The sequence below is a fragment of the Tiliqua scincoides genome, chromosome 1 (assembly GCF_035046505.1).
Source record: "Tiliqua scincoides isolate rTilSci1 chromosome 1, rTilSci1.hap2, whole genome shotgun sequence".
In the NCBI taxonomy this organism is placed as follows: Eukaryota; Metazoa; Chordata; class Lepidosauria; order Squamata; family Scincidae; genus Tiliqua; species Tiliqua scincoides.
In genome coordinates, this window is record NC_089821.1 from 264,905,685 (window position 1) to 264,930,192 (window position 24,508).

The 24,508-nt window shown below is 45.0% G+C and overlaps 1 protein-coding gene across 1 annotated transcript in view; it reads right to left on the reverse strand.

The window, feature by feature from the left end:
- FBLN7 (fibulin 7) overlaps positions 1-24,508 on the reverse strand; it is a 33,489-nt gene that overhangs the window by 2,566 nt on the left and 6,415 nt on the right. Inside the window, exons 3-7 of the mRNA XM_066611851.1 lie at positions 20,985-21,155; positions 14,764-14,889; positions 10,483-10,620; positions 9,695-9,832; positions 227-365 (exon numbers count right to left, since the gene is read on the reverse strand). Coding sequence (XP_066467948.1) covers positions 227-365; positions 9,695-9,832; positions 10,483-10,620; positions 14,764-14,889; positions 20,985-21,155 — 712 coding nt within the window. The remainder of the gene's footprint in view (positions 1-226; positions 366-9,694; positions 9,833-10,482; positions 10,621-14,763; positions 14,890-20,984; positions 21,156-24,508) is intronic.

Sequence of the window (24,508 nt, forward strand, 5' to 3'; positions counted from 1 at the left end):
GCTGGGTGGTCACTATTAAATTTTTAAATTAAAACCATGATGCTTGTAGGTCTGAAAAAAAAAAAAAATAGACATGCAGTGCACATGTATGCACATGTATTGGGAAACAAATTCTTCTGTATTCAATGGGGCTTATCAATGTGTTTAAGATTTTAGGCATAATTTACTAGTCATAGCTCAGAGCATCTGGAATTTCCAAGAATATTGGATTTCCTCTTGTACTTACAATGGTGATGTTTTCACATAGCTGACATTTCCACTTGGCTTGGGACACTCTGGGTTAACACACTGAAAACCTCCTCCTGTGTTAATACACGTTGTTCCCCTAGTGCAGTTGTGCAGCGAAAGGCCACATTCATCAATATCTGCAAAAGAAATGGACATGAAAGACATGTCACTAGCATTAGCTACTGTTGTTGTATTATCTATTCTAGTCATTTTATGATCATTTGACTCTTTGTGTTTCCTGCAATAGACTTGAGGGTGGAGCAGTAAATCAAGTTGCCCTACACCAAGTCAGATCACTGGCTCACTGAACCATGCATGCATTGTCTATCTTGACCTGCAGAGGCTCCCCATGAGGCTTTCCTGGACCTTTACACTACACTTTGACCATAGGACAAGCATGTGCTCTGTCACTGAACAGTTTCTTCCCAAAGATGGATCTGCCAACTGACAGCCCAGCCAATGCAGCCACACCACCAGAGTGCTTGCTTCATCCTGCAGGAGAGGCAGTCCCGGAGGTCTTCTCCTGGTAAGGGAAATTTGTTTCCTTGCCCAAGGATAAGTATCCACTGCCCAATTGAGGGCCCAATCCAATCCAACTTTCCAGCACCGGTGCAACTGAAATGCAGTCCCGAGGTAAGGGAACAAATGTTCCCAATACCTTTTTCATTTTTATTTATTAATTTTTAATTAACACACACAAACATACAAACATAACATACATTTAGGAGTGCTAAATACCATATACCATTACTCATTAATCATACTATATCTCCTAATCTAATCTACTTCTGCCTCTTATTAGTTTATCCATTTATTTATATAATATATACTAAATTTTCCCTAATGCCCTGTACTATATTTTCTAAATTTTCACTTTGTATCAAACATAAACTTACTTCAATTACTCATTAATATTAAAACAAAATAATCTAATTACTAACAAAACATATAAAACAATTCTTCCATCTACTTCTAACTCTTCTACTCATTTATATATTTCTTATATCAAATATAATAGATTTTTCCTAATTCCCTATAATATATTTTCTAAATATTCACTTTTTATCATTTAACATAATAACCACCTATAAAACCAATCATCCACATGCTAACATTTCCAGCTATTTTTTCTAATTCATTCTAATTCATATATATCAATTTCATATGTATTTGTTTTTTAAGTAAATTTAAACCAGTTAAAGGATTTTAAAATTGGAGGATTTTATTTAGTTAATAATAAAATCCTCCAATTTTCTTTAACCCTCAGGTTAACCCTCAGGTTTCTTTTTCTTTCTTTCTTTCCATTTTTTCTCCTGTAATATCTTTAATAATTTATCTCCATAACAGAATCCAATAAGCCCACACTAAGAGGCAAAGAAGGAAGGCCCATAGCCAGGGAGACAGACCAGGGACAGACTGCACTTGCTTCCAGTGTGGAAGGGATTGTCACTCCCGAATTGGCCTTTTCAGCCACACTAGACGCTGTTCCAGAACCACCTTTCAGAGCGCGATACCATAGTCTTTCGAGACTAAAGGTTGCCAACAACATGATATGTTCATTCTTCCAATTAACTGGGATATGTTTTCTTCTTCTTGTTCCAACAAATTTTGTATTTTGTGCACCCATGTTACTCTGTGCATCTTCTCTATTTCAATCTCCATCAGCGTCCCCTCTAGATCCTGTTGATTTTCCACTCTTCTAATTTCTATATCCACTCTTCTGATGATGATTTCATCCCTCACCATAATCTTTTCCACTTTGTCCTTCTGTATATCTTCTACTTGTTTCTTCACATCTTCCAATTGCTCCTTGCACACATCTATCTGTTGAGAGAGAGTCTTTAAACTGGCCTAAATCTGCAAGGACCAACTCAACTGCTATCTTCTCATTGTGAGCAATTTTTCCAAATTTTTAAGAATCATTTGAGTCCAAATATCTGAAACAGGCTCCATCTTGCAATTTCTCTCTAATCCATAGGATGTCCACAGCGTATTATTCTCCTTACTTCCACCATGTTTTTTCAGTCAGGCGTTCTTTGAATTTTTCTTACAGATAACAGTGTGGTTAATGGAGAAAAACAAAACGAAAGAAACAGTCTCAAGAAGACAAAACTCTTTCAAGTCTAATGAAAATTATGTCCACAAGCAACTCTGGATTTTAGTCCACACACCAAATTATATTTATAGTTATAATCCACAACCGATTTATTCCACTACAAAGATAAAGAGCACTTTCAACATCCTTAAAAAGTTTCTCATTAATGCCTTCAGTGTATCCAGGGCTTTTAACCAAATCAGTCAATCAAAGCCGGGGACAATATTAGCAAATACTTATCTTAAATTTCCAACTTAAACTTTACGCTTCATGCTTTTTCTTCCATATGGTATCTTAGCATGGAGCCAGCAGCTTGATTGCAGACACTGCACCTCCCCCAGTACTCCCTGACAATTAGGTTTCCAAGAAGAAAGCCCCCCCCCCATTGGGCTTTCAAAATCTCAGATACCTGCACTGTGGAAAGATCTTATCTCTCCTGATAAAGATCTTCAGATCCTCTTCAGACCTGCAGTTTTTGGGGGGGGAAACAGACTGTCTCTCAGGAGCCCCTGGAGACATGTCTGTTCATCCACTGTTGGCTCCTCCTCCCCAAATGTTCCCATACCTTGAAGAGGCCTCTGTGACTGCCTCCCTACCACAGGATGCAGTACGTGCCCCATCGGCATGGCTGCACTGGCACCAGAAAATTGGATAGGATTGGGCTCTGAGTCTACTAATCACAGTGCCAGCAATTTTGCTGGTGCAAGTCCAAGTGGGCCTTGGAAGGCAGATTGAGGCTGGGAAGAGAGATAGGATATTGGCGGCACCACTGCTGCTGATAGTGTCCCCTTCTCAGCCTTGATCTGCCCCCCTCCCCAACCTGATCTGTGTCCTGGTCCTCCCTGTCCTGTTCTGTCTACCCCCATCTCCCATCCACCCCCTGCATTGACTTAATGGTGACAGAGCTGTTCCTGGCTTTGCTGCTGCTTGCAATGGTAGACTGGCTGCACTCTATTGGGTGTTACCTTTTGCAACGCCCATAAAGCACACTGTACCATTGGAAAGTCAGCTCCGGCAGTGTAGAGGACCCATAGAATTGGGTTGTGAGACAGGCTACTTCAGGTTGCCTAGGGGAAGGCTGGCTCCTGCCTCCACCTTTTTGGAACCAGAAATAGTGCCCCTGCCAGGTTGCACTGAAAGGTATAACATGGGACTTGGTTGAGACTAACTTATGAGCCATTCATTTCAATCAGACCCTGTTGTGCCTCTTCTTTTGCTATATTGTACCAAATATCTTTGCAGTTATTGGCCTTCTCTGTCACACGTTCCTGTTGCCTAGTCTCCAGCTTCCAGTTTCCAGCTTCTGCCCATCCTATCTTTCTCTCTGCATGCAGACCCATTGATGAAGCAATCTGGATCTCCAACTACTCTGTCTATTCCTTCCCACCAGTGTCTCTGTCTTTTACTAAGAGTTGCTGAGTCTTTGTTGCATTGCACTACTGTAATCATCATCCCTGTAAGAAATGGCACATACAGTATTTGTTTCATTTAACTCTAGCCTCTGATTCCCTTTTTCTATGGTGTCTGGTTGGGAAATGAGTGTGGCGCAGTCAACAATTAAAGGTTCCTTGACACACTTGTTTTGGGATGCATGGGTGTATTAATATATATGCCCCAAAGCACTGCCACTGATAAAAATTCATAAAAATGGTAGCATGGTTTATAAAAACAAGGGGGAAAAACAAGAAAAAATTTCCATATACAAGTGGAGCCTGTTTATGCCATGAGTTCCATTCCCTGACCCACCATGATTAAGAAAAACACATTGTGCTAAATTGCATAGAGTTACGCAAATACGCTGCAGCCTGACACTTGGGGCTAGAAGGAAACTAAGGCAGCTGTTCTCAATTGCCTCCCCCTCGGCTTCTTCCCTCCCCCTCTTCTGCTCTGTACTTAACCCTTCCCATTGCCAGCTGTCTCCGCTTCTTTCACAGGTGGGATGCTGAGCTTTTAAGAGTCCAGTCCTATGCATTTCTACTCAGAAGTAAGCCCCATTGTAGTCAACTTACTGTAGTCCCATTGTAGTCAATTTACTGGTGTTCCTCTTCAGACTTCTACGTTTGTGAGCCGTCTTGGGCAGGGAACATTTTAGAAACTTTTTTTTTGTTGAAAAGTGGCCTATAAATCTTTTACAATGAAGGTAATGTCAAAACACTTTCAGAATTAGACTTAGAACATAGGTTATGGTTTCTTTGGACTATGACTGCCTTGTGCTATATAGGCCTCAAGTTCTGCTGCCCTAGGGAAGGGGAAACAGCAAGTGGTTACATTGCACTACCAGGGCACAGTGGTTATGGGTGCAATCCTGAGGTGCCCTTGGGCCAGTGCAAATCCCTTGCGCTGTCCCAGGAGGGTTGTAAATGTGCCATGAGGCTTGTTTGCATCTTCTTGTGAGTTGGTTAGGCCAGCGCACAGAGGCTTGCCTCCATGATGACGGAGGGACTGAGACTTGCGTCGGCCAAGCTCAGCCGATGCAAGGCTCTGGGGTGGGCAGGGAGGGGGTGGGAGGGAGGCGTTCTGGGGTGGGGGAGGGCAAGCAGTGTGTGGACTGGGGATGGACAGGCAGGGAGCGGGAGGTGGGGATGGGACCCATCAGCATGGAGTGGCTTCAAGTCGCTCCGCTCTCCTCGGATTTGTGCCACCTTAGGAGATGGCTCAAGTCTGAGGAGACCCATAGGGACTACAATGGTTTATCTGGGGCTAAGGGGAAAGAGTTTCTCCTTATCTTCGGCTGAGCCACTGTGGTGCCCTATCTCGTGCTGGATACAGCACAAGCCTCCTGGCCTGCCTGTTCCAGTGCAAGACAGGATTTTGCCATAAAGTGTGATGCTAGGACTGTGAAGCTCTGGGTTCAACTCCCTGCTTGGTCATGAAGCTCCCTGGATGACCTTGAGTCCACTGCACTCTTTCTCAGTCTAACTTACCGCATACTGTTGTTGTGAGGAGGAAAAAAGAGCCATATCTACCCCCCTGGGAAGAAAGGTAAGCTATCAACAGGTAATAAACAAACAACTTCCCTGAAAGTTATAGTCATTAGATAACTTGCTCGGTAAGCACATTGTTTGAATATTTAGCTCTGAGCAGTTTGGGGGCCCTGATCCATAGGAAAAAGTTTATTATGAGGGTCCTGGGTTATTTTGCACAGCCATGCCTCTGGGCATATTGCTGCTTCGCACTACAGTGTAACTCCTGTCCTCAGCACACAGCATTCATTCTCTCACTGAAAGGCAAAGTCTCTTTTCATTTCTAGTTTGTTACATCTAGTTAGACCTAGCCAGTCACTTCTACAATCAACCACTACCACCACCCACTTTTCAGAAAGCACAGAAAATCAAATCAAGGTAAATCAGTCATAACTAAAGCCATTTTAAAAAGTATTTTTGGTGGATTGTTTAAGGTGCTTCTATAGGAATGACTTTATTATTTAAAAAAAACAATACCAGAAACAATATTTGGAAGGAATAGTTGCTCTTTCTATTGGACTCTGTCCAACAGGATTCTGTCACGCCGCTGCTCCAGCAACTGCATTGGCTGCTGGTTCGTTTCTGGGCTGAATTCAAGGTGCTGGTTTTGACCTTTAAAGCCCTAAACGGCTTGGGACCAGAGACCGCCTTCTTCCGTATAGTTCGGTCCGTTCTCTGAGGTCATCAGAGGGGGCCCTGTTGGCTGTGCCGCCATTAAGAGAGGTGAAGGGGATGGTGGTCAGAAACACGGCCTTCTTGGTGGTGGCACCTACACTATGGAATTCCCTCCCCTTTGAACCGAGGACAGCTTCCTCATTATTAACTTTCCAGCGGGGCCTAAAGATGTTTTTTAGGAAAGCTTTTAGGAAAGCCTTTGAGGTCTTATAAGGGCTGTTTTATAATTTAATGTTTTTACTGTGCGTTTTTTTATTGCTGATTGCTCTGTATTTTTATCTCGTTTTTAATTGTCTTTATTTTTAATGTTTATTTGTTTTTATCCTGTATTTTAATGTATTTTAATCCTTTTATTGTTAGCCACCTTGGGTGCCCTTCGGGGAGAAAGACGGAATACAAATCGAACAAACAAATAAATAAATAGTTGCAGAAATGAATAAAATACAAGGACAGATGAATAAAAATGAGACTAAGTGCGCAACCCAAATTGTGCCCTATGCTGGCCCAAGTCCCTTGGACTGACCTGGGAGGGTTGCAAACGTGCCATAAAGCAAGTTTGCGCCTCCTTGGGAGGAAGCCAGGCTGGTGCTCCGAGAAGTGCTGGCCTGCGGAGACTGACAGAAGCCTCTGCACCAGCTTCCCCCCAGCTTCTTGCGTTGGCTTGGATGAGCTGATGCAAGGACAAAAGGTAGGAGTGGGAGGGGGAGGAGGAGGGAGGGAGGCGTTCCTGGGCGGTGGGAGGGAGGGCCATGGGCGGCCCTGGTGGCGGGCAGGTGGGGAGTGGCAGTTATGTCAGATCCCAACCTCCGTTCCCAGGGAGAACGGAGCGGCTTCAAGCCGCTCTTCTTGGACTTGTGCCACCTCAGGAGGTGGTGCAAGTCTGAGGAGACCCATAGGAGCCAGCAGCCCTTACCCAGGGGTAAGGGGAAAAGTTTCCCCTTGCCTCTGGCTAAGCTGCTGCTGGCCACAATCCTGCACTGGATACAGCGCAAGCCTCCTGGCTTGCCTTTTCCAGCGCAAGTTAGGATTGTGCCCTAAAAGCCTGAATTTATTGATGTAATGAATTCACATAGTCATTCACCACAGAATAACTTGTAAATTGCTTTTTAACCAGAATAATATAGTATATCTGGTACTTACAGAATTAGTGGAAACATCCGCATCATTTTGGCAAGCGATACAATCTAGAGGAAAATTCCGCAACTTAGGAGGGACCACAGAGAAAGCCCTCTCACATGCACAGACAACATCAGGTTACTGGAAGTCATAGGACAAAGCCCTGCACTCAGTGCCCCACCATGGTGTGTAGTGGCAGGCGGATGGCAACAGGAGCAACTGTTTCTCCGGCCCTTCACATTGGCCAGTGTGGCTCTCTACCAGTGCCCAACTTAGCTGAAACCTGAGGAAGGGACTACAATAAGCAATTAACTGAAATACAGAAGCTTAACTGATTTGTGTTTTGAAAATTAAACCATTTAGGGTGCGATCCTAACCCCTTATGTCAGTGCTTTCCAGCACTGGCATAGCAGTGCCAATGGGACATGTGCTGCATCCTGCAGTTGCGTGTCAGTCACGGAGGACTCCTCTAAGTAAGGGAATGTTTGTACCCTTACCTCAGAGCTGCACTGCCCTTATGTCATAAGAACAGCCCCACTGGATCAGGCCATAGGCCCATCTAGTCCAGCTTCCTGTATCTCACAGCGGCCCACCAAATGCCCCAGGGAGCACACCAGATAACAAGAGACCTGCATCCTGGTGCCCTCCCTTGCATCTGGCATTCTGACATAACCCATTTCTAAAATCAGGAGGTTGTGCATACACATCATGGCTTGTACCCCATAATGGATTTTTCCTCCAGAAACTTGTCCAATCCCCTTTTAAAGGCATCCAGGCCAGATGCCATCACCACATCCTGCAGCAAGGAGTTCCACAGACCAACCACACACCGAGTAAAGAAATATTTTCTTTTGTCTGTCCGAATTCTCCCAACAATTTTAGTGGATGTCCCCTGGTTCTGGTATTATGTGAGAGTGTAAAGAGCATCTCTCTATCCACTTTATCCTTCCCATGCATAATTTTGTATGTCTCAATCATGCCCCCCTCAGGCATCTCCTTTCTAGGCTGAAGAGGCCCAAACGCCGTAGCCTTTCCTCATAAGGAAGGTGCCCCAGCCCAGTAATCATCTTAGTCGCTCTCTTTTGCACCTTTTCCATTTCCACATGTCCTTTTTGAGATGTGGTGACCAGAACTGGACACAATATCCAGGTGTGGTCTTACCATTGATTTGTACAACGGCATTATAATATTAGCCATTTTGTTCTCAATACCTTTTCTAATGATCCCAAGCATAGAATTGGCCTTCTTCACTGCCGCTGCACATTGGGTCCACACTTTCATCAACTTGTCCACCACCACCCCAAGATCTCTCTCCTGATCTGTCACAGACAGCTCAGAACCCATTAACCTATATGTGAAGTTTTGATTTTTTGCCCCAATGTGCATGACTTTACACTTACTGACATTGAAGCGCATCTGCCATTTTGCTGCCCATTCTGCCAGTCTGGAGAGATCCTTCTGGAGCTCCTCACAATCACTTCTGGTCTTCACCACTTGGAAAAGTTTGGTGTTGTCTGCAAACATAGCCACCTCACTGCTCACTTTCTCAGTGCTGAAAAGCACTGACATAAGGGGTTAGGACTGCACCCTTAAGCTGCGTCACTATAGTCCTAACTGAAATGTTTAGAGCTTTTTGAAAATAGGGGACTAGCTCCATTTTATCAAAATTTGAAGGCATTTTGGAAAGCAGCTGAAAAGCACAGTGCACATGCTTCATGGTTACATACAATATCACTATTCAATTCCTGGCAACCCCTGGCTCTTCACCCTCATACCTCTCAACATACCTAAACTGCGTTACAATGTCCACCTTGTTTGGGGTTCTCACTCTCTTAGCATTCACAGCTAGTATTTTAAATAGTGCATTACAAACTATCACAAAATCTGGCTTGTTGCATGGAATTTTTTTATGCCCAACTTGTGTTTTGTTGGGTTAAACTTCATTAAAAGGCACAGAATGTATCTGAGATAAAAATGCAGAGAGACCATCAGAATGATGGATGTGAGGAGGCTGTGTGTGATTAAGGAGGGACAAATTAGGCAGGATATGGGAGCTCATATTTAGAACTCTCAGCACCTTTTTTTTTTTTTGCCCCATAGTAGCTATCAGGCTTCCTGGTTGGATCAGAGTTATGGCACAGCAGGGAAAGGGCTTTACCCTTCTCCCCCTGCACCATGGCCCCAACTTAAATTGCCCCACCCAGGTTGCTATTAGACACAGAAGGGGCAATTTACAGGCAAAATATGTGAACATACAACCCTAGCTGGAGAATCTATTATGTTCCCCAAGGACCAGTGGAATAGTTAACCCCCACTGATTTTCCACCTCTTTCCTCCTGACTGTGTTTCCTGCCCACTGATTCCTCCCTGCAAATGTCCAGACCTTGAGGAGACACCATAGTTCAGTAGCTGAGCGCATGCTTCGCATGTAGAAAGCCCAGGGTTCAATTTCTGCTATATCTAGCATGCAAAACCTGCTGTTGTTATTAAATAAATTGTTTGAGACACAATTCTGCAGGAAGCCCACAGATACCCCCATGCTGGTATACAAATGAGCTGCTCAGCCTCTGCAGAATGTCCTCTCCACCTGCTTAGTCACTGTAAAGCTATGTATCACCTTCACAGCTTTTCCCGTCACTGAAGAGCCTGTAGCCGCTGGGGCAGGAGCAACGGTACGAGCCAGGAATGTTGATGCAGCCGTGCATGCAGAGGCGAGGGGCTCCTTCCAGCTTGTAAACTTCACATTCATTCACATCTGCAAGGGAGAAAATGGTTGACACTATCCCATATCTCTGTAGCGCATGGACAAGCATGACATGGCTGGCAAGACAGAGCAATCTGTTCTGAGATAACACCACTATCAATGATTTTTGCTCAAAGTGAGGAATGGATGAACAGCATGCATTTTATGGTTTAAAACCTGCAAATTGCATAGCTTTTTAAGAAACTTGGTACACCTATTTTGGAATAGAATATATTTGAATGTAATATCAGCCATCATAGATTCTTGGCCCAGTGCAACTGGCATCAACCAGCCAGTAACTGGCCACTTAAGTCTATATTTGAAATTATGTTTTTGACTGATGTTCAGTATTGCTCAGTAAGGCTGCAGTACTATAACACTTTCCTGAGAGTAAGCTCCGCTGAGCACAATGAGACTTACTTCTGAGTAGACACACATAGGACTGCACTGTAAATCTCCTGTTTACAGGAGGTTTACCTGTGGCTTAAACAAGATAAAATGGTTTTGATCTAAATAACATATTTATTACAATATGAAAAATGGTATAAGAAATGATTGTTTAATAAAAATTATCCAGTTTAGACATGCACTCTGCTTTAAGTGGGATCAGAGGCTGCTCCTAGTGCTGACTCTTCAGAAATGCCATTCAGTTAATCTCTTACCCTGACAGATGCTGTTTTCTGTGGTCCCACTCATATGGAAGCCTGCCTCACAACTGCAATGCTGCATTCTGTCAAAGGTGGCGCAACGCGGCTTGCGGCTGAAAGCTGGATCATTTGTTACACTCCATGCTGGTGGTACTAGGCGGGAAGGGGAAAAAGATATTGCTTCTGGAACACTCTGCCCTCTGAAGCACTGTACCCCCTAAGGGGATCGTGCCGGTGCACCTCTGGACATTTGGCAATTATGTCATCACGTCATTGCCAAACGTCTGAGTTGCCAAGCTCCATGCTGTGCAGAGCCCGACTGAGAGGTGCGCAACTGGCCGGTGCACCTTACAGGGAACACTGCTGTGAAGCTGCATGAGCATCGTAGTGAACATTTCCAGTCCCCCTTCCAGCCCTTCCTCCTAAAACAGGGGTCTCAAACCCCAGCCTGGGGGGCCAGATAGGGCCTGTGGCAAGCCTCTATCCAGCCTACAGTCAGCCTCTGGACCCCTGAGAGCCTTGGTCCACTCAACTGAACACAACTGTGTTCAGTCATGTCCAGAGGGTGTTATGAGGAGTGGGGAGGTTGCATGCAGCCTTCTCGGCCCTTAGAATGCCTTCTAAAGGCCTAAAAACATCACTGCCTGGTTTTCAAAAAAAACGGGAAGTAATTTTTGTGCCCTTTCCAAGGTCTTAGAAGGCTTTCTGAGGATTGGGGGGGGGCTTCCCCGACCCTCAGAACACATTCTAGGTGTTTCCTATGATGTGCTGGTTCTGAGGTATTTTCCTAAGTCAGTTGCTTGGGAGATGGGGGAATGGGGGTCTATTTGAGCATGTGCTATATTTCTGCACTCTGTGTTGGTTGGTATGTGGAGAAATCCTGGAAAGTTGAGCCCATTCATTCATCTAAGTTCCATCTCTAATGTGTTTATTTAAATTTTGAATTTACATTTTTTTTACGGCCCTCGACTCTGTGCCACATATACTGTTGATTTAAATGTTATTGCCCGGAAGTGGACACTGTCACTAAGCACTTCCCCTCAGCAAAGCTCCATATGGCAGGTATAATGATTAAGCTTGGAAGTGCTTCTCTTCGCACAGGCAGACTGGATCGGAATGTCAGCACTGCTGCCGCCAAGTGAATCCAGCACTGGTGCACAGATGTTACATGCAGTGGTGATGTGACCTGGAACACTGACTGATGCCTTCTTGGGTCTGCCACCTCTGTGCTACCAAAAATTTAAAAAAATGCCAAAAATCTTATGATGCTCCTTGCATGTCTTTTGTGGAACCTGGAAGTGTGGGAATACTGGTTTTGTTTATTAACAGTATTTATATACCGCTTTTCAACTAAAAGTTCACAAAGCGGTTTACAGAGAAAATCAAAAAACTAATGGCTCCCTGTCCCAAAAGGGCTCACAATCTAAAAAGATGCCAAGGAATACCAGCAGACAGCCACTAGAACAGACAGTGCTGGGGTGAGGTGGGTCAGTTACTCTCCCCCTGCTAAAAAAAGGAGCACCCACTTAAAAAAGTGCCTCTTACCCAATTAGCAGGGGTTTACAACGCAAATGCACTGTCCCTGTGAAACCAGTAGTTCAACACCTCCAGCAGTGCACAGGGAGCAGGGTAAGGCAGGGAATGATCTGCTTCTTGCTTGAGTGAGAAGGAAGCAGATCTTTGTGGCTTACACTGGTGGCAGGTTGGAGGGAGATAGCAGGGGCAGGGTGACAGGTTTCCCGAATACGCTGTCCCTCAGGCCCTTCACAATCTGCTGCCAATGCAACCCAGACATCATGCAATTGAGATCAAAATATGGGTAGGAATTTGTAAATATTAGGGCGCAATCCTAACCCCTTATGTCAGTGCTTTCCAGCACTGACATAAGGGCAATGCCGCTCTGAGGTAGGGAACAAACATTCCCTTACTTTGAGGAGGCCTCCGTGAGTGACCCTCAACTGCAGGATGCAGCACACGTCCCATTGGCACTGCTATGCCAGTGCTGGAAAGCACTGACATAAGGGGTTAGGATTGCACCCTTAGTCCTTTGCATGCATCGGAGCCCCAGGGAAAGTTCTTTTGGGCAACCTTCCAGAGGTAGCCAGTTAATTTAATTTAAGCCACCAGAATTTGTGACTAACACAGCTGGACACGATGCAGTTTATGCTCCTCAGATTTAAGCCCAATTGATCAAGGATGAGATGCGGAATTGTAAAGGTAAGGAGGTAATTATAGAGGTGAGGATCTATTTCCTATTCTCCCAGTCTAACCCCAGTAAGAAGAATGGAATGGAGAGCAAGGGAGAAGGATGCTATCCAAAGCAGCTAGGAACTGCACCTGTTTTGCCCTCCAGCTCTCATTCCTTCACATTTCAAATTTCTGCAAGCTGAGCGCAGCTTCTGCGCAGATCCAGAGACAGCTGGGGATGCAACTACAGAGCATGCTGGTGTGGGCTATGTGCTCAGCCCCCACTCCCCACATTTAGCCAGAACGCAGGGATAATCACTGAATAGAGCTTATGAGAATGTTTTAATAGTTTTAAGGATTTGTTTTGATTAGTGGCTCCTTTTTAAAATAGGATTTCAGTTTTGCTTGTCACTTGACTGGGGTGTTTTACAAGCCAAAAGAGGCACATACCTTGTAAAATGGGCAAAATTATGGTGCTGCAATTTTGTACTTTTAGAATATTGTCACCAGCACCTTGGTCTGTAACATAGCCAAAATTTAGCTAGATACCATATACTGATTATTTTTGTGTGTATAAAACCCAGTGTAGAATGTTCAACCCAGAGCAAATGGCAATTTCTCTAGGGATGCACATTAGACTCTGCCTATATTTTCAATTGTACCTTTTTTGGAGGGAGGAGATCATTAAAAGTTTTTCTGAGAGATGTTCATTGTCTTGCCAGCAAATTATTAACCACTAGTGAATTAGTTTGCATTTCTAAGCCTCAGGAGCTCTTTGCAGCTTTACAGATGCCAAATCAATGCTTTTAGAACTTTTGATGGCTCAGATTCATGTTTTCAAAGGTTAGGAAGCTCACAGTCAGCCCTGCAAAAAGACAGAATCTACAGTTCGAATAAAGCAAGGAGGCAGAGTGTCTGCAGAGAGGAAAGGAGACCCTAGCAGCTGTAGCTCTGACAGTCTTACTCTGGGCATTCCTAGGGGGTAAATGTCTGGTCGGTTTCGCAGCTTAGATTCAGAGTGGTGCCAAAAAGCTGCTTTCCTTCTTTGTTTCAAGGTTAATGTAGTACCACTGCATAAAATTTATACTGCTTTGTTTGTTGAGTGAAATAGTGCTTAGGACAATGTTGTTGTAAAAGAACACACTTTATCTCATTTGTGTAGGGCTGGTCCAACACTACTGATTTGCCAATGCAACATTTGCTGAGGGGGACCCCCCTCCCAGAAAGCACCTTATCTGCTCATTATGTTTGGTTCTGGCAGGTAGGGCCTCTGAGAGGGAGGTGCATGGGGGTACCTGGACCCAGGGTAAAAAAGGGGACCAGAGTGCCAAAGGAGGGGAACTGGAAATTTCCTGGAATCTCAGCTGGTCTCATGGAGAGCAAAAAACAGAGGCTGGGCCATTCGGGAGACCAGGTCTACCGGGTGGACAGACCTGGCCTCTGCGTTGGGAAGTCTGGTAGACCTGGGCTCCTGAGACTTTTCCAGCTGTCATCACCTTCCCCCTGCCCTATTTCACCCTTTCCCCCAACCTATTCCACCTGTCCCTCATTGCCACCCTCCTCTGCCCTGTTTCATCCCTCCGCTCCCCCTTTGGAAAGGGGTCCAACACCCCCTGATAAAATTCCTCTTAAAGGCCCTCTTTGCAGGGAGTTAATGCATCTCTTTACACTTTAAGCAGCTATTTTGCTGACACAGGATCACGTAAGGGCAGAGGAAATAGGACTGAGCCACATGCAAGTGCTGCCAAACCCACCTTCTCTGTCCTTTGTTTCACCTTCCTCCTTGCCACCTCCATACCCAGAAACTCCCCCATTCTTCCCTCTCCCACTGCCTGTCCCCACTGACAACTCACTGACTGCATCAGTGGATGTAGTCAGCACCATTGGTCAGCTCACCAGGCTGCCAGTGACTGTACTTGTGGCCTTGAAGTTAAAGTGCTCACCAGTTAAAGTGGTGTTCCACTGGTATCCGCCTCCTGGTATCCTCCGACACTGGTATCCTACTTCCCCCAGTGGAACACAAGTTCCGCCAGCAGGGCAGTCCAATAGGATCAGGCTGCCCAATAGGCTTCATTCCCACCCTCTTTCACATATAAGCAAAAGATATACCTGTCTGTGTTTGATACTGGCAATTGGGACCAGTCCACTCCTGTGGACAAATGCATTTGTATTGCTCAGTTCCATCCACGCATGTCCCACCATTCTGGCACAGATGATTTGTGCATTTACTGATTTCTAAAACAAAACAGACACAGCAATAAAATGTACCATCTGCATCTATTTCTTTTTTACTCAGTCGTACAATGCTTTTGATGATCTTCAATGGAAGTTTATGCTTTTTCTAGAAAACACTATCTCCCAACATTAGAAGATGCAAATATGTACATGTGCCATTCCCTAAATAAGGTGCAGAACTGCCTTCTCTAACACTGGCAGTACAACTCTGTCTGTCTGCCTTGCTCCACTCCCAAATGGATATCACTGAATGTCTTATATCCTCATTTGGAAATAGGAAATTCAACAACTCATTATGTTTACCTCAAATTCAAGATGGACATTAGGGATGTAAGTTCTTTTCTGGCTCAAATTTTAATGCGAGGCACAGGACACACTAAGGCTGCAATCCTAGATACAGTTTCCTGTATGCTCCATATAATACAATGGAGTTTACTTCTGAGTAACATGCCTAGGCTTCTGCTCTAAGTTGTCCCCACCCATCTTTGCTGCTTTGGTTGTGGTGGAATAGAAGAAAGAAGTCGGCTTTTCTCCCCTCCCTCAGGGCCTGGCACACTGCTACCATGTCAGGAGAATTGGGAAAATTACTTTTCCTGGTACCTGGCTTGCAGCCATAGCAGCAAGCTAGATACAGAGGAGACGGGGTGGGGAGAGAGAAAGAGAGAGAGTGACTTCCCTCCCTTCGTCCACTGAATTAGGTTACTGGAACATCAAGTGCATTAATGGTGGAAGGGAGGTGGGAATGAGTGCATCTGCGTCTGTGTGGGGTGGGGAGTGGAGGCTCGGACTTCCTGTGGTGGCAAAAAAAAAAAAAAAATAGAGATCAAGAATATGGCTACCATGGTTTGCCACAAAGTCAGGCTATTTTCTCAGAGCTTTGAAACACCCAAGTTTGTATTTTTGGAAGCTGAGAACATGTTGAACAGAGGGAGCAATTTCCCACTGAATTCCTTTATTTGCAAGAACTGGCCAGATTGCTTCCAAATTCCAAGTCACCTAAAGAAGCCTTTCACCTCTTCCTGGCTTATTATGTGTTGAAATAATTAGGTCAGAGGAATTCCTTGAAAAAAAGTGGGCTGTGAATGCCTTGTGGACTGCAACTGCTTTGTATCTGCCAAAATCCAAGCTCTCCTGCTCATCAATAGAATATTCTAAATAATCAGGGGTCACCAGACCATGAAGTTATTGAGCAAGCAGCCAAGGAGTTGTTGCCCCCCTCCCCCCTGCATGCCCTTGAATTTTCCACTGAGCTGAGATTCTCATCTGGCTCTCTGGGCTGAACATGTGCATTGAGCCTCTTCAACACCTGGGCTAGGCAGTAGGAGGAGGTGGGGCAGGTTGAAGCTGGAATGCAAGCAACTAACACTGCCCAGGTATCTCAAATGCAGGGTTTTTTTCCCACTTTACAGAAGCTGGCTGCCCACTCGTATGGGAAGACACTGTAAAAAAGAACCTCAGTAGAGTGTAATGGATCATTGTCTGTATTCCTGCTGCTCACTTGACTCTAGGCGGTCTGTTGGGCTAGTACAGTGTGTCATAATCCCTTTAGAAGCTTCCATCTCCTTAAGAATGGAGAGCTGCAGTCCTCACTCCATACAGCAATGCAGGGGGTGTATCTTAAATGGTTCAATCACTCATTAGCATTTTGCACAATGAGGTGGGAATTTACTTAAACAAACAGCAGTGTCATTGTGAAGGGGCTGAAGGATCTCAGCACCCTAAGGAGGAGCGTGTGAAAATGGAAACCATACAGATCAGGGTGAGAATCTTTCAGCAAGTTAACTTTCTGTGTGGATTTTTAAAGAGGGAAATTGATGCAAATGAGGTATGTGCATGTGGGATTTGTCTCACAAACTCTTAATCTAAAATATTCCCTTTACTACACTTGTGGTGAAGAATCCCTCATCAAGGGACAATGCATGAGAAAGGGCTAATAATATTTAAAAGAAATCAAAATTATCTCTCTCCCCTATATATAATAATTAAATGTATGTAAATACAGTATTTACCTTTGTTTTAAAATTGTTTCACATAGCTGATTATTAAGATATCTTCTAGTAGCTGTGAACACCCCATCTGGTTCATTTAGCACTGATAGTTAACTGAGAAAAACAGAGTACAGGTGGGGCATCCAAGGATGTTGCATCCGTGGATCTGGCTCAATGCAGGTCCTACGTAGAGCAGGTCTTAAGGTAGAGCCAGACTTGGCCCAACCTGAGCCCTCCAGAGGTGACCGGAGCTGTGCTCCTGTTGCCTCTGGAGGGCTTTCTGAAGTCCGCAGAGGCAGTGCGAATTAATTTTTAATAGTGGTAATTATGTACAATTTTCTTGTTTGTCAATCTAGATCAACCACATATTGGCAGTAAAGCATGCTTCTAAATAATCATATTAGAGTAATTACCATGTTTATACCATGTTATTCTCCTTTTCAGATGCTGGTATCCATTATTAGAAATAAATTGTGTGTTAAAGGATTTGATTCATTCTTAGATCTTCTGTCATAACCATAATTGAATAGCAGTCACATGTACTAAGAATGTTTGTACATAAAAAGTATGATGAATATCCTAGTTTGTACTTTTAAGCGTGGATTACTAGATCACTTGCTGAAAATCACTTATGTGAATTGAGATAACCACAACACTGATAACACAGGCCAACATGCATTTTGCTTCCTTAAACGTTACACCAATTCCTGGGTATATTTGGGGTGCCTATTCCAAAAATGGCATCCGTTTTGCCCTGTCACATCTAGTTTTGGAGACATGGCATAGTCTCTGTAGTGAATGGTTCAAGCAGCTTCCTCATGAGGAAGCCTACACCATGAGGAAGCTGCTTGAACCATACACTAATGAGGCTATACTATATCTCCAAAACTAGACGTGATAGGGCAAAACGGATGCCATTTTTTGAATCCATAACCCAAATTCATATCAAACCACCATAAAGTTTGGGAAAAACTTTTCTCACCCTCAGTTTTGTAGGCCTGTGTAATTTATTAATTTTAAACTCTTCTATCCTGCCTTTCCTAACAAACACAACCCAGAACAACAAATTCGTGACTCAGAACAATCAACATTGAAAGAAACTGCACAGTATTTAAAAAAAAGAAAAGAACAGAAGCATAAAACAAATTACAATTTGACTGATTGGAAGAACATTTAACCTTATACTAAGAGACTCACAGCGCAGTCCTAATGGAGCACTCTGCCTGCACAGCAACCACTGCACTAGCCAGTGTCGCAAAAGTGTCATGAAGCATGTTTGCAATGCCTCGTGAGCAAGCAGCACCAGTAGGAAGGCCTTGCCATCCCGCCGGTGCAGTATCCAAAGGAATACCTGGCAGAGAAGGTGAGTTCTCCACCAAGCGGTGCAGGGGGTGGGTGTAATCGGAGTAGAACAGGCCCAGGAGAGGGGTGGAATCAGTGGAGAAGACCTCTGCCATATCCTAACCCCCTTCCTGGGCCTGGCAATCTTACATGGGTCTTCTCAGACTTGTGCCAGCGATTTAACTGGTGCAGATCCAAGTAGCCCCATTGCGCAGGGTGGGGCTCACCCCGAGGAGACCTCCAGCCTGCTGGATACAGCGTAGGCCGTGTGGCTCTACTGGTTCAGTGCTGGTTAGGATTGGGCTGTTACTCTTTTACCACTTGAAATGGATGAACAAAAGGGAGGCAAAAGTATGTTAAGGAGTAAATAGTTATTTGTATACAGTTTTGTTATTGTGATTATGTGCCTTACAGCACAATCCTATCGTGCACTGGAACAGGCAAGCCAGGAGGCTTGTGCTGTATCCAGCGTGAAATAGGGCGCCAAAGTGGCACAGCCAGAGGTAAGTGGAAATTCTTCCCATTACCCCCAGGTAAGCCACTGCAGCCCCTATGGGTCTCCTTGGACTATGGGTCTCAGGAGGTGGCACAAGTCCGAGGAGAGTGGAGCAATTTGAAGCCACTCCATACTGCTCGGGGTTGGGATCCGATATAACTGCCAGATCCCAGCCCCGCCTCCCTGCCTGCCTGCTCCCAGGGCCACCCTCATCCCAGTCCTGGAACACCTCCCAGGCGCCTCCTCCCCATCCTCTCCAGAACCTTGTGTTGGCTGAGCTCAGCTGACGCAAGGCTCACTGCATAAGCTGCCACAAATGCTGGATGCAGCCTTCGTGTGCCAGCACACCTCCATGAGCTGGCACAGCTTGCTCCCAAGGAGGCACAAATGTGCTTTACAGCATTTTTGTGACCCTCCTAGGCTGGTGCAAGGGACTTGCGCCAGCCTAACTCATGGTTGGGATTGCACCCTTAGACACATCAGAAAAACCTTTGGGATTAGAGCCACACATTTCTTGGTGATGCACTTTTCTTTGCACTTATCATAATCTCTAAGATTAAGCCATTTCTCCCCAAAGTTGCATGTATGCAACAGGAATCAAATGTGAACACCTGTGAGCTGGGTAGAAATGGGTTCAGAGTATCCCATTTTGACAACCCCGACTGTGTATGCCAAGACCAGCAGATGGGACACTCAGAGAAGACCCACTCAAGCTGTAGGTATGGTATTAAAGAGGAGGGGCTTGCATGGACATAGCTAGAACTGGGGTGGGTCCATAACTCACTGGGAAAGCACATGCTTTTCACATAGCAGATTCTAGATTCAATCTTTAGTGTTACCACTTAAAAGGAACAGGTAGCAGATGATGAGAAAGGCCCATGCCTGAAACTCTGAACAACCACTGCCAGTCAATATCAATATAAACAGTTTGAGAGACCAGTTGCCTGACTCAGTTAAGGGGGCTTCGTATGATTAGCATGGGCTTCGGTATGTATAACAGTGGTTCCCAAACGCCTCCTGTAAGTGGTTGTGGAGGCTGGAGGCAGGGTATGCAGTGATTGCGGTGCCACAAGGACCCAGAGTCATTTAAACATACCTGGGGGTGTGTGAAGCCACCTGAGAGTCCTGGAGGCTCACAGTCCCCTCTGATCAGAGCTCACTGCTGCAGCTTCACAGCCCCTCCCCAAGTATGTTTAAATGGCCCTGGGAACCCGTGGCACCGCGATCGCTGCAGCACCATTGGGGCATCCATTCCTGTTTCCAGTCATGACCCACCAGTTTGGGAACATCTGATGTATAGGATTGTAGCCTCAAGGTTCCATAACAGATTCTTTCTTTGTTCGTTTTTCTTCACTTTGGAGGGTGAGGCTGGCTCAAGTTATTCTGCTGCTTTAGGTAAACATTAATTATGCTCTCTTTATGCACCCTCTATATAATGCTGTTTGGAGTCAAGGGAATTTGTATTCCATTCTCAAAGGTTGTGCTCAAATGAATGGGGAAAGGGAAATGGGGCTGCAACTGGGAAAACCCTGAAATGTGGGCAGGGATGGTCCACCCATGAGAAAAACTGCTGCAATCACCTCTGACAGCAGAGTGGTGGGAGAGGCCCATCTCTGTGCCCTACTTGCCTCCACTGCTCCTCTTTCTCCCTTCACTGTCTGGATTGGAAGAGGGGGATAGAGAGAAAAAGGAAATGTAGTGGGGAGAGTTGTGCTGAGCTAGAACATTGAAGATTGCGAGGAGCAGAGGCTGACTGATCATTGGGTAAGGGAGGCAACATGTACTGTGTCGTTCAGGCGTCAGGAGGTCTTGGACCAGCCTTAAATTGAGCCACACCGACTCCTAGTTGTTCCAAAGTTCTGAGGACGGTGGGGCAACTTGTGTTGCCTCTTTTAAGATTTTCTGGATTGGCTGGCACTTCTTGAATTTTGACATGCCAGGTAGCTGCTCGCACAGCTCATGAGGTTTGGTTGGCCTTGCAGTCAGTACACATGAACTCACAACATTTCTAGCATATCACATGCATTTCATGAAGGGCTGTCAACTGTGCTCTTTTAACCACCTCCTGAAGTCAGAGAAGAGGCAATAATAATGCACATTTGATTAGTTTTATTCTTGTGCACTAACCATGCACATTAATTAGGACTAACTTTACACAAGCATAACTGCTTTGGTGGTATTTTCTGAATCACATCATGTACAGGCTTGTTCGGCAACCTGGCAGAAGGCATCTCCATCTACTACATCAAGGAAATACAAGGGCAAAGTACCTCTGCAGTGTGGAAATTCTCCGGTCCAGCTGCCATTGGACTGACACACTTGAGAACTGGAACCAATGAGCTGAAATCCAGGATTGCAGGTGAAATGGACTTCATGATCCACCATGTTCTTGGTGCCAAACCTTTTGCCATTTGGAGGGGCTTCCAGTTCAGGGCAGTAAACTGCAGGCACAAATGAGAACACAGGAATGGCTGTTTGCTGACTGCTTATTGCATGCATGCTCTAGTCATCCTTTGCCTACTTTTCCAGGAAGTAATTGAGGTTAAAAAACAGGAATGAAAATGCCACTCAGACATCTTTCAACAGAAATCTCCACTAGCATGAATAAAGTCTTCCTTAATCTTATCAGACAGCAATGCAAACATAGACATTTTATGTAATCTTGCCGTATTATCAGGACCTTCTTAAGTGCCAGAATTAAGTTATGAACCCTCCATTGTCTGGACATGTTGCAAGGTGAATCCTACGTGTGGCAGGAACTAAAAAATGCAGCTGTACCAGGGTCCCACATATAGGGCCTTGTGGGACATGTACCCACAGCCATGTGGATTCTCTTCCTACCCTGTGGAGTTGCTTCACAAGTCACAACAGTCTATATAGCTGTAAAAAAAAAAAAAGAGTTGTATAGTGACTCTGGCTGTAAATGCAATTCAGGGTCTGCCACTTGGGAGCTAGCCAGGGTCCCAAGTGGCTTCTCCTCCTTTCCCATCTTCTGAGAGCTGGATGGGGAGAAAATGCCCAGCCCACCACCACCACCAGCAGCAGCAGCTTGGTAAGCCACGGGGGGGGGGGGGGGAGGCTGAATCAGGCGAATAGATGGATGGACTGGGAAGGTGGGACCGAGGACTGGCGAGTGACCCAATAGACACTGTGCCCCAGGGGCCAGCACAACCTGTTGCTAGCAATGGTTCTAGCCCAAGGAAAGTTAATCATGCTTAAGTTTAGTTCACATGCATGGGACTCAAGTTAGTGATAACCATTCTGCCCCCCCCCCCCACGCACAATTCAATGAGATGCAGTGTGCCTAACTTTATCTGAATTGGAGTCAGGTTTCTCACACCCAGATGGGTCTGTGACATAGCCCCCAGCGTATCCAGCTTCCATCTTCTTTGCCTTTGTCCAGTGCCAGCAAATGTTTCTTTTTTGCATATCTCACTGGCTGAGCTGCATGTGTCTTTGAATCTGAACCAGGTGCTGTGTGGACAGATGTGCAGAAGAATTCAACAGAGTTAATTAGTTCACATTCCACACTCCTACTGTGTTTGCAGTGAAAAATCCTTCTTAAACAGGTGTGTCTCAGTTCTTTCTGAGATCATATTCCTTGCAGCAAAGAAGCAGTAAGTAATATAGCTGATTTGTGTTTGCAAAGTCCCTTCAATCCTGAGAATATATAAGGGTTTAAAATGAGGGCTTCAGAGGACTGGCATCAGAGGTTGGCAAGACTAAGTTGTTGTTGAGGGCACAAGGCCCACTGCCCATCTCTGGGACCACCTATGCCCTAAGCTTTAATTCGGTGGTGGCAGAGCATTTCTCAAAGCTGAGAAACCCATCTGTCATCAGTTCCTTTTTTCCAGCCCATTTGCCAAGCTAAGCCACACCATGAAACTTAGGGGTGTCCACTCAGGTAGGAAGGGGCCATAGGGAGAGTGAGTTCTTGGAAACCTGGAGCCAGCCCTGTCTGAGACTTTTCTGAGACCAGGAACAAGACTTTTCAAGATGAAAAAAACGTCCTCAAGTTTTAAAGTATACAAAAAGGAAGAGCATGGTGATTGATATCTTAATAACAACTAATAATGTTCTCCCAGAAATGGAGCAGGTCCTTTTCAGAAGATGGGATGCCACCATGCTGAAAGGACTGACTTTCTCTCTTAGATTTATTTACTGGTACAGTTATTTTAAAACTTTCATACATGTATGCAGTATTATTATAGTATAATAATAATAATAACAACAACAACAACAGTATTTATATACTGCTTTTCAATGGAAAGTTCACAAAGTGGTCTACAGAGAAAATCAAACAAGCAACTAATGGCTTCCATTTAATCTTCCAGTGATTAAATCCTAAATTTATTACACTTTATTCCAGGTGTCAGTCTATTGGCTGGGAAAACTAAGCTAAAGGGAAAGAAAGCCAACAGTCTTTATCACAAATTCTGGTTTTCAGAATTCCCACTCTTATATTGTGACAAGCAACATGGCCCAGTTTGCGTGGGTTGCCATTAAGAAAGGTTGGCAGCCTGCCTCTCATGCAGACTCTAAGATCCCTTCTTGGGGTTCTTTCTGTTTACTCGCCTGTTTTGATCTTCTGTGCTGCTTCATGTGTGTTCCACAGAATATGGTTGTAATTGGGAAAGGCTACTGTGCAGCCAACCTTGGGGCTAGTGCAGCAACCATAGACAAGTGCAAGTAATAAATTGTAACCATGTAGACCAGGGGTCTCCAAACTTTTTGGCCAGAGGGCTGCATGAAATATCTGAAGCAGAGGGCCAGAAAAAAATTTAAATATAAAATTTAAATAAATAAATTAGAGATGGAACTTAGATGAATGAATAAATGAATGAGTGGGTTCATTCACTCAGCCTCTTCGGCCCTCAGAACACCCTCCGGATGGAATCAGAGTACAGCTCTGGTCATGTACAGTTGAATGGGCCAGAGGCTTTCAGGGGACAAGAGGCTGGCCATGGGCCAGATAGAGGCTTGCTTGCTTGCTTGCAGATAGAGGCTTGCTGCAGGCCACACCTGGCCCCTGGGTCAGGGTTTAGAGACCCCTGATGTAGACTAAGGGATGGCTTTTTTGGACTTTGGTTTGGCTGTCACCTAAAGATGAACCGTGATGGCTGGAAGATGCTTGCTTAAAGGAACATGTATAGCTGGTCATTTCTAGCATTTGACACACTCTGCTTGGCTGGGGCTTGCAAGAAAAGAATCTGTCATTTGGAATGTAGCTATGAAAAAGACACAAGCCTGAGATTCACAACCCCATGGACAGAACCTAACAACATGCTGTTTGCTTTTGGGGGAACCACTGTTCCTACCATTGTCTGCCTGGGTCCTTGTATATTTGTAAAAAAACAAAGATCTTACAAAAAACAAAGATATTACATGGCACTATCCTGCCACGAAACAACCTCATGTAGTTGAACCATGTCTCTAAAAAGGTCTCAGAGAAGGCTCAACACAGAGGAATACCACAAACAAGTAAGGAACTATCAGCTACTCTCCAATGTGCATCAGCGTCACCACTAAGGCAGCCCAATCCTGAGCTTCCTGGAACCCACTGGAGCAGTGGCGCCAAAGTGGCTACTGCTGTATTCAGCAGGTGCCAGGAAGCAGCCAGAGGTCTCCTCACGGGAAGGGAACTTTTGTCCCCTTCTCCTAGGGAAACCCCAAAACCCTACAATGGGGCTTCTCAAGTCTGCACTGGCTATTTTAACTCCGAAACAGAGTTCAGGATCCCACCCTAATTCCTCCCCCCACCCTGTCCTCTCCCACCCATGTTCTGCCCTCCAGA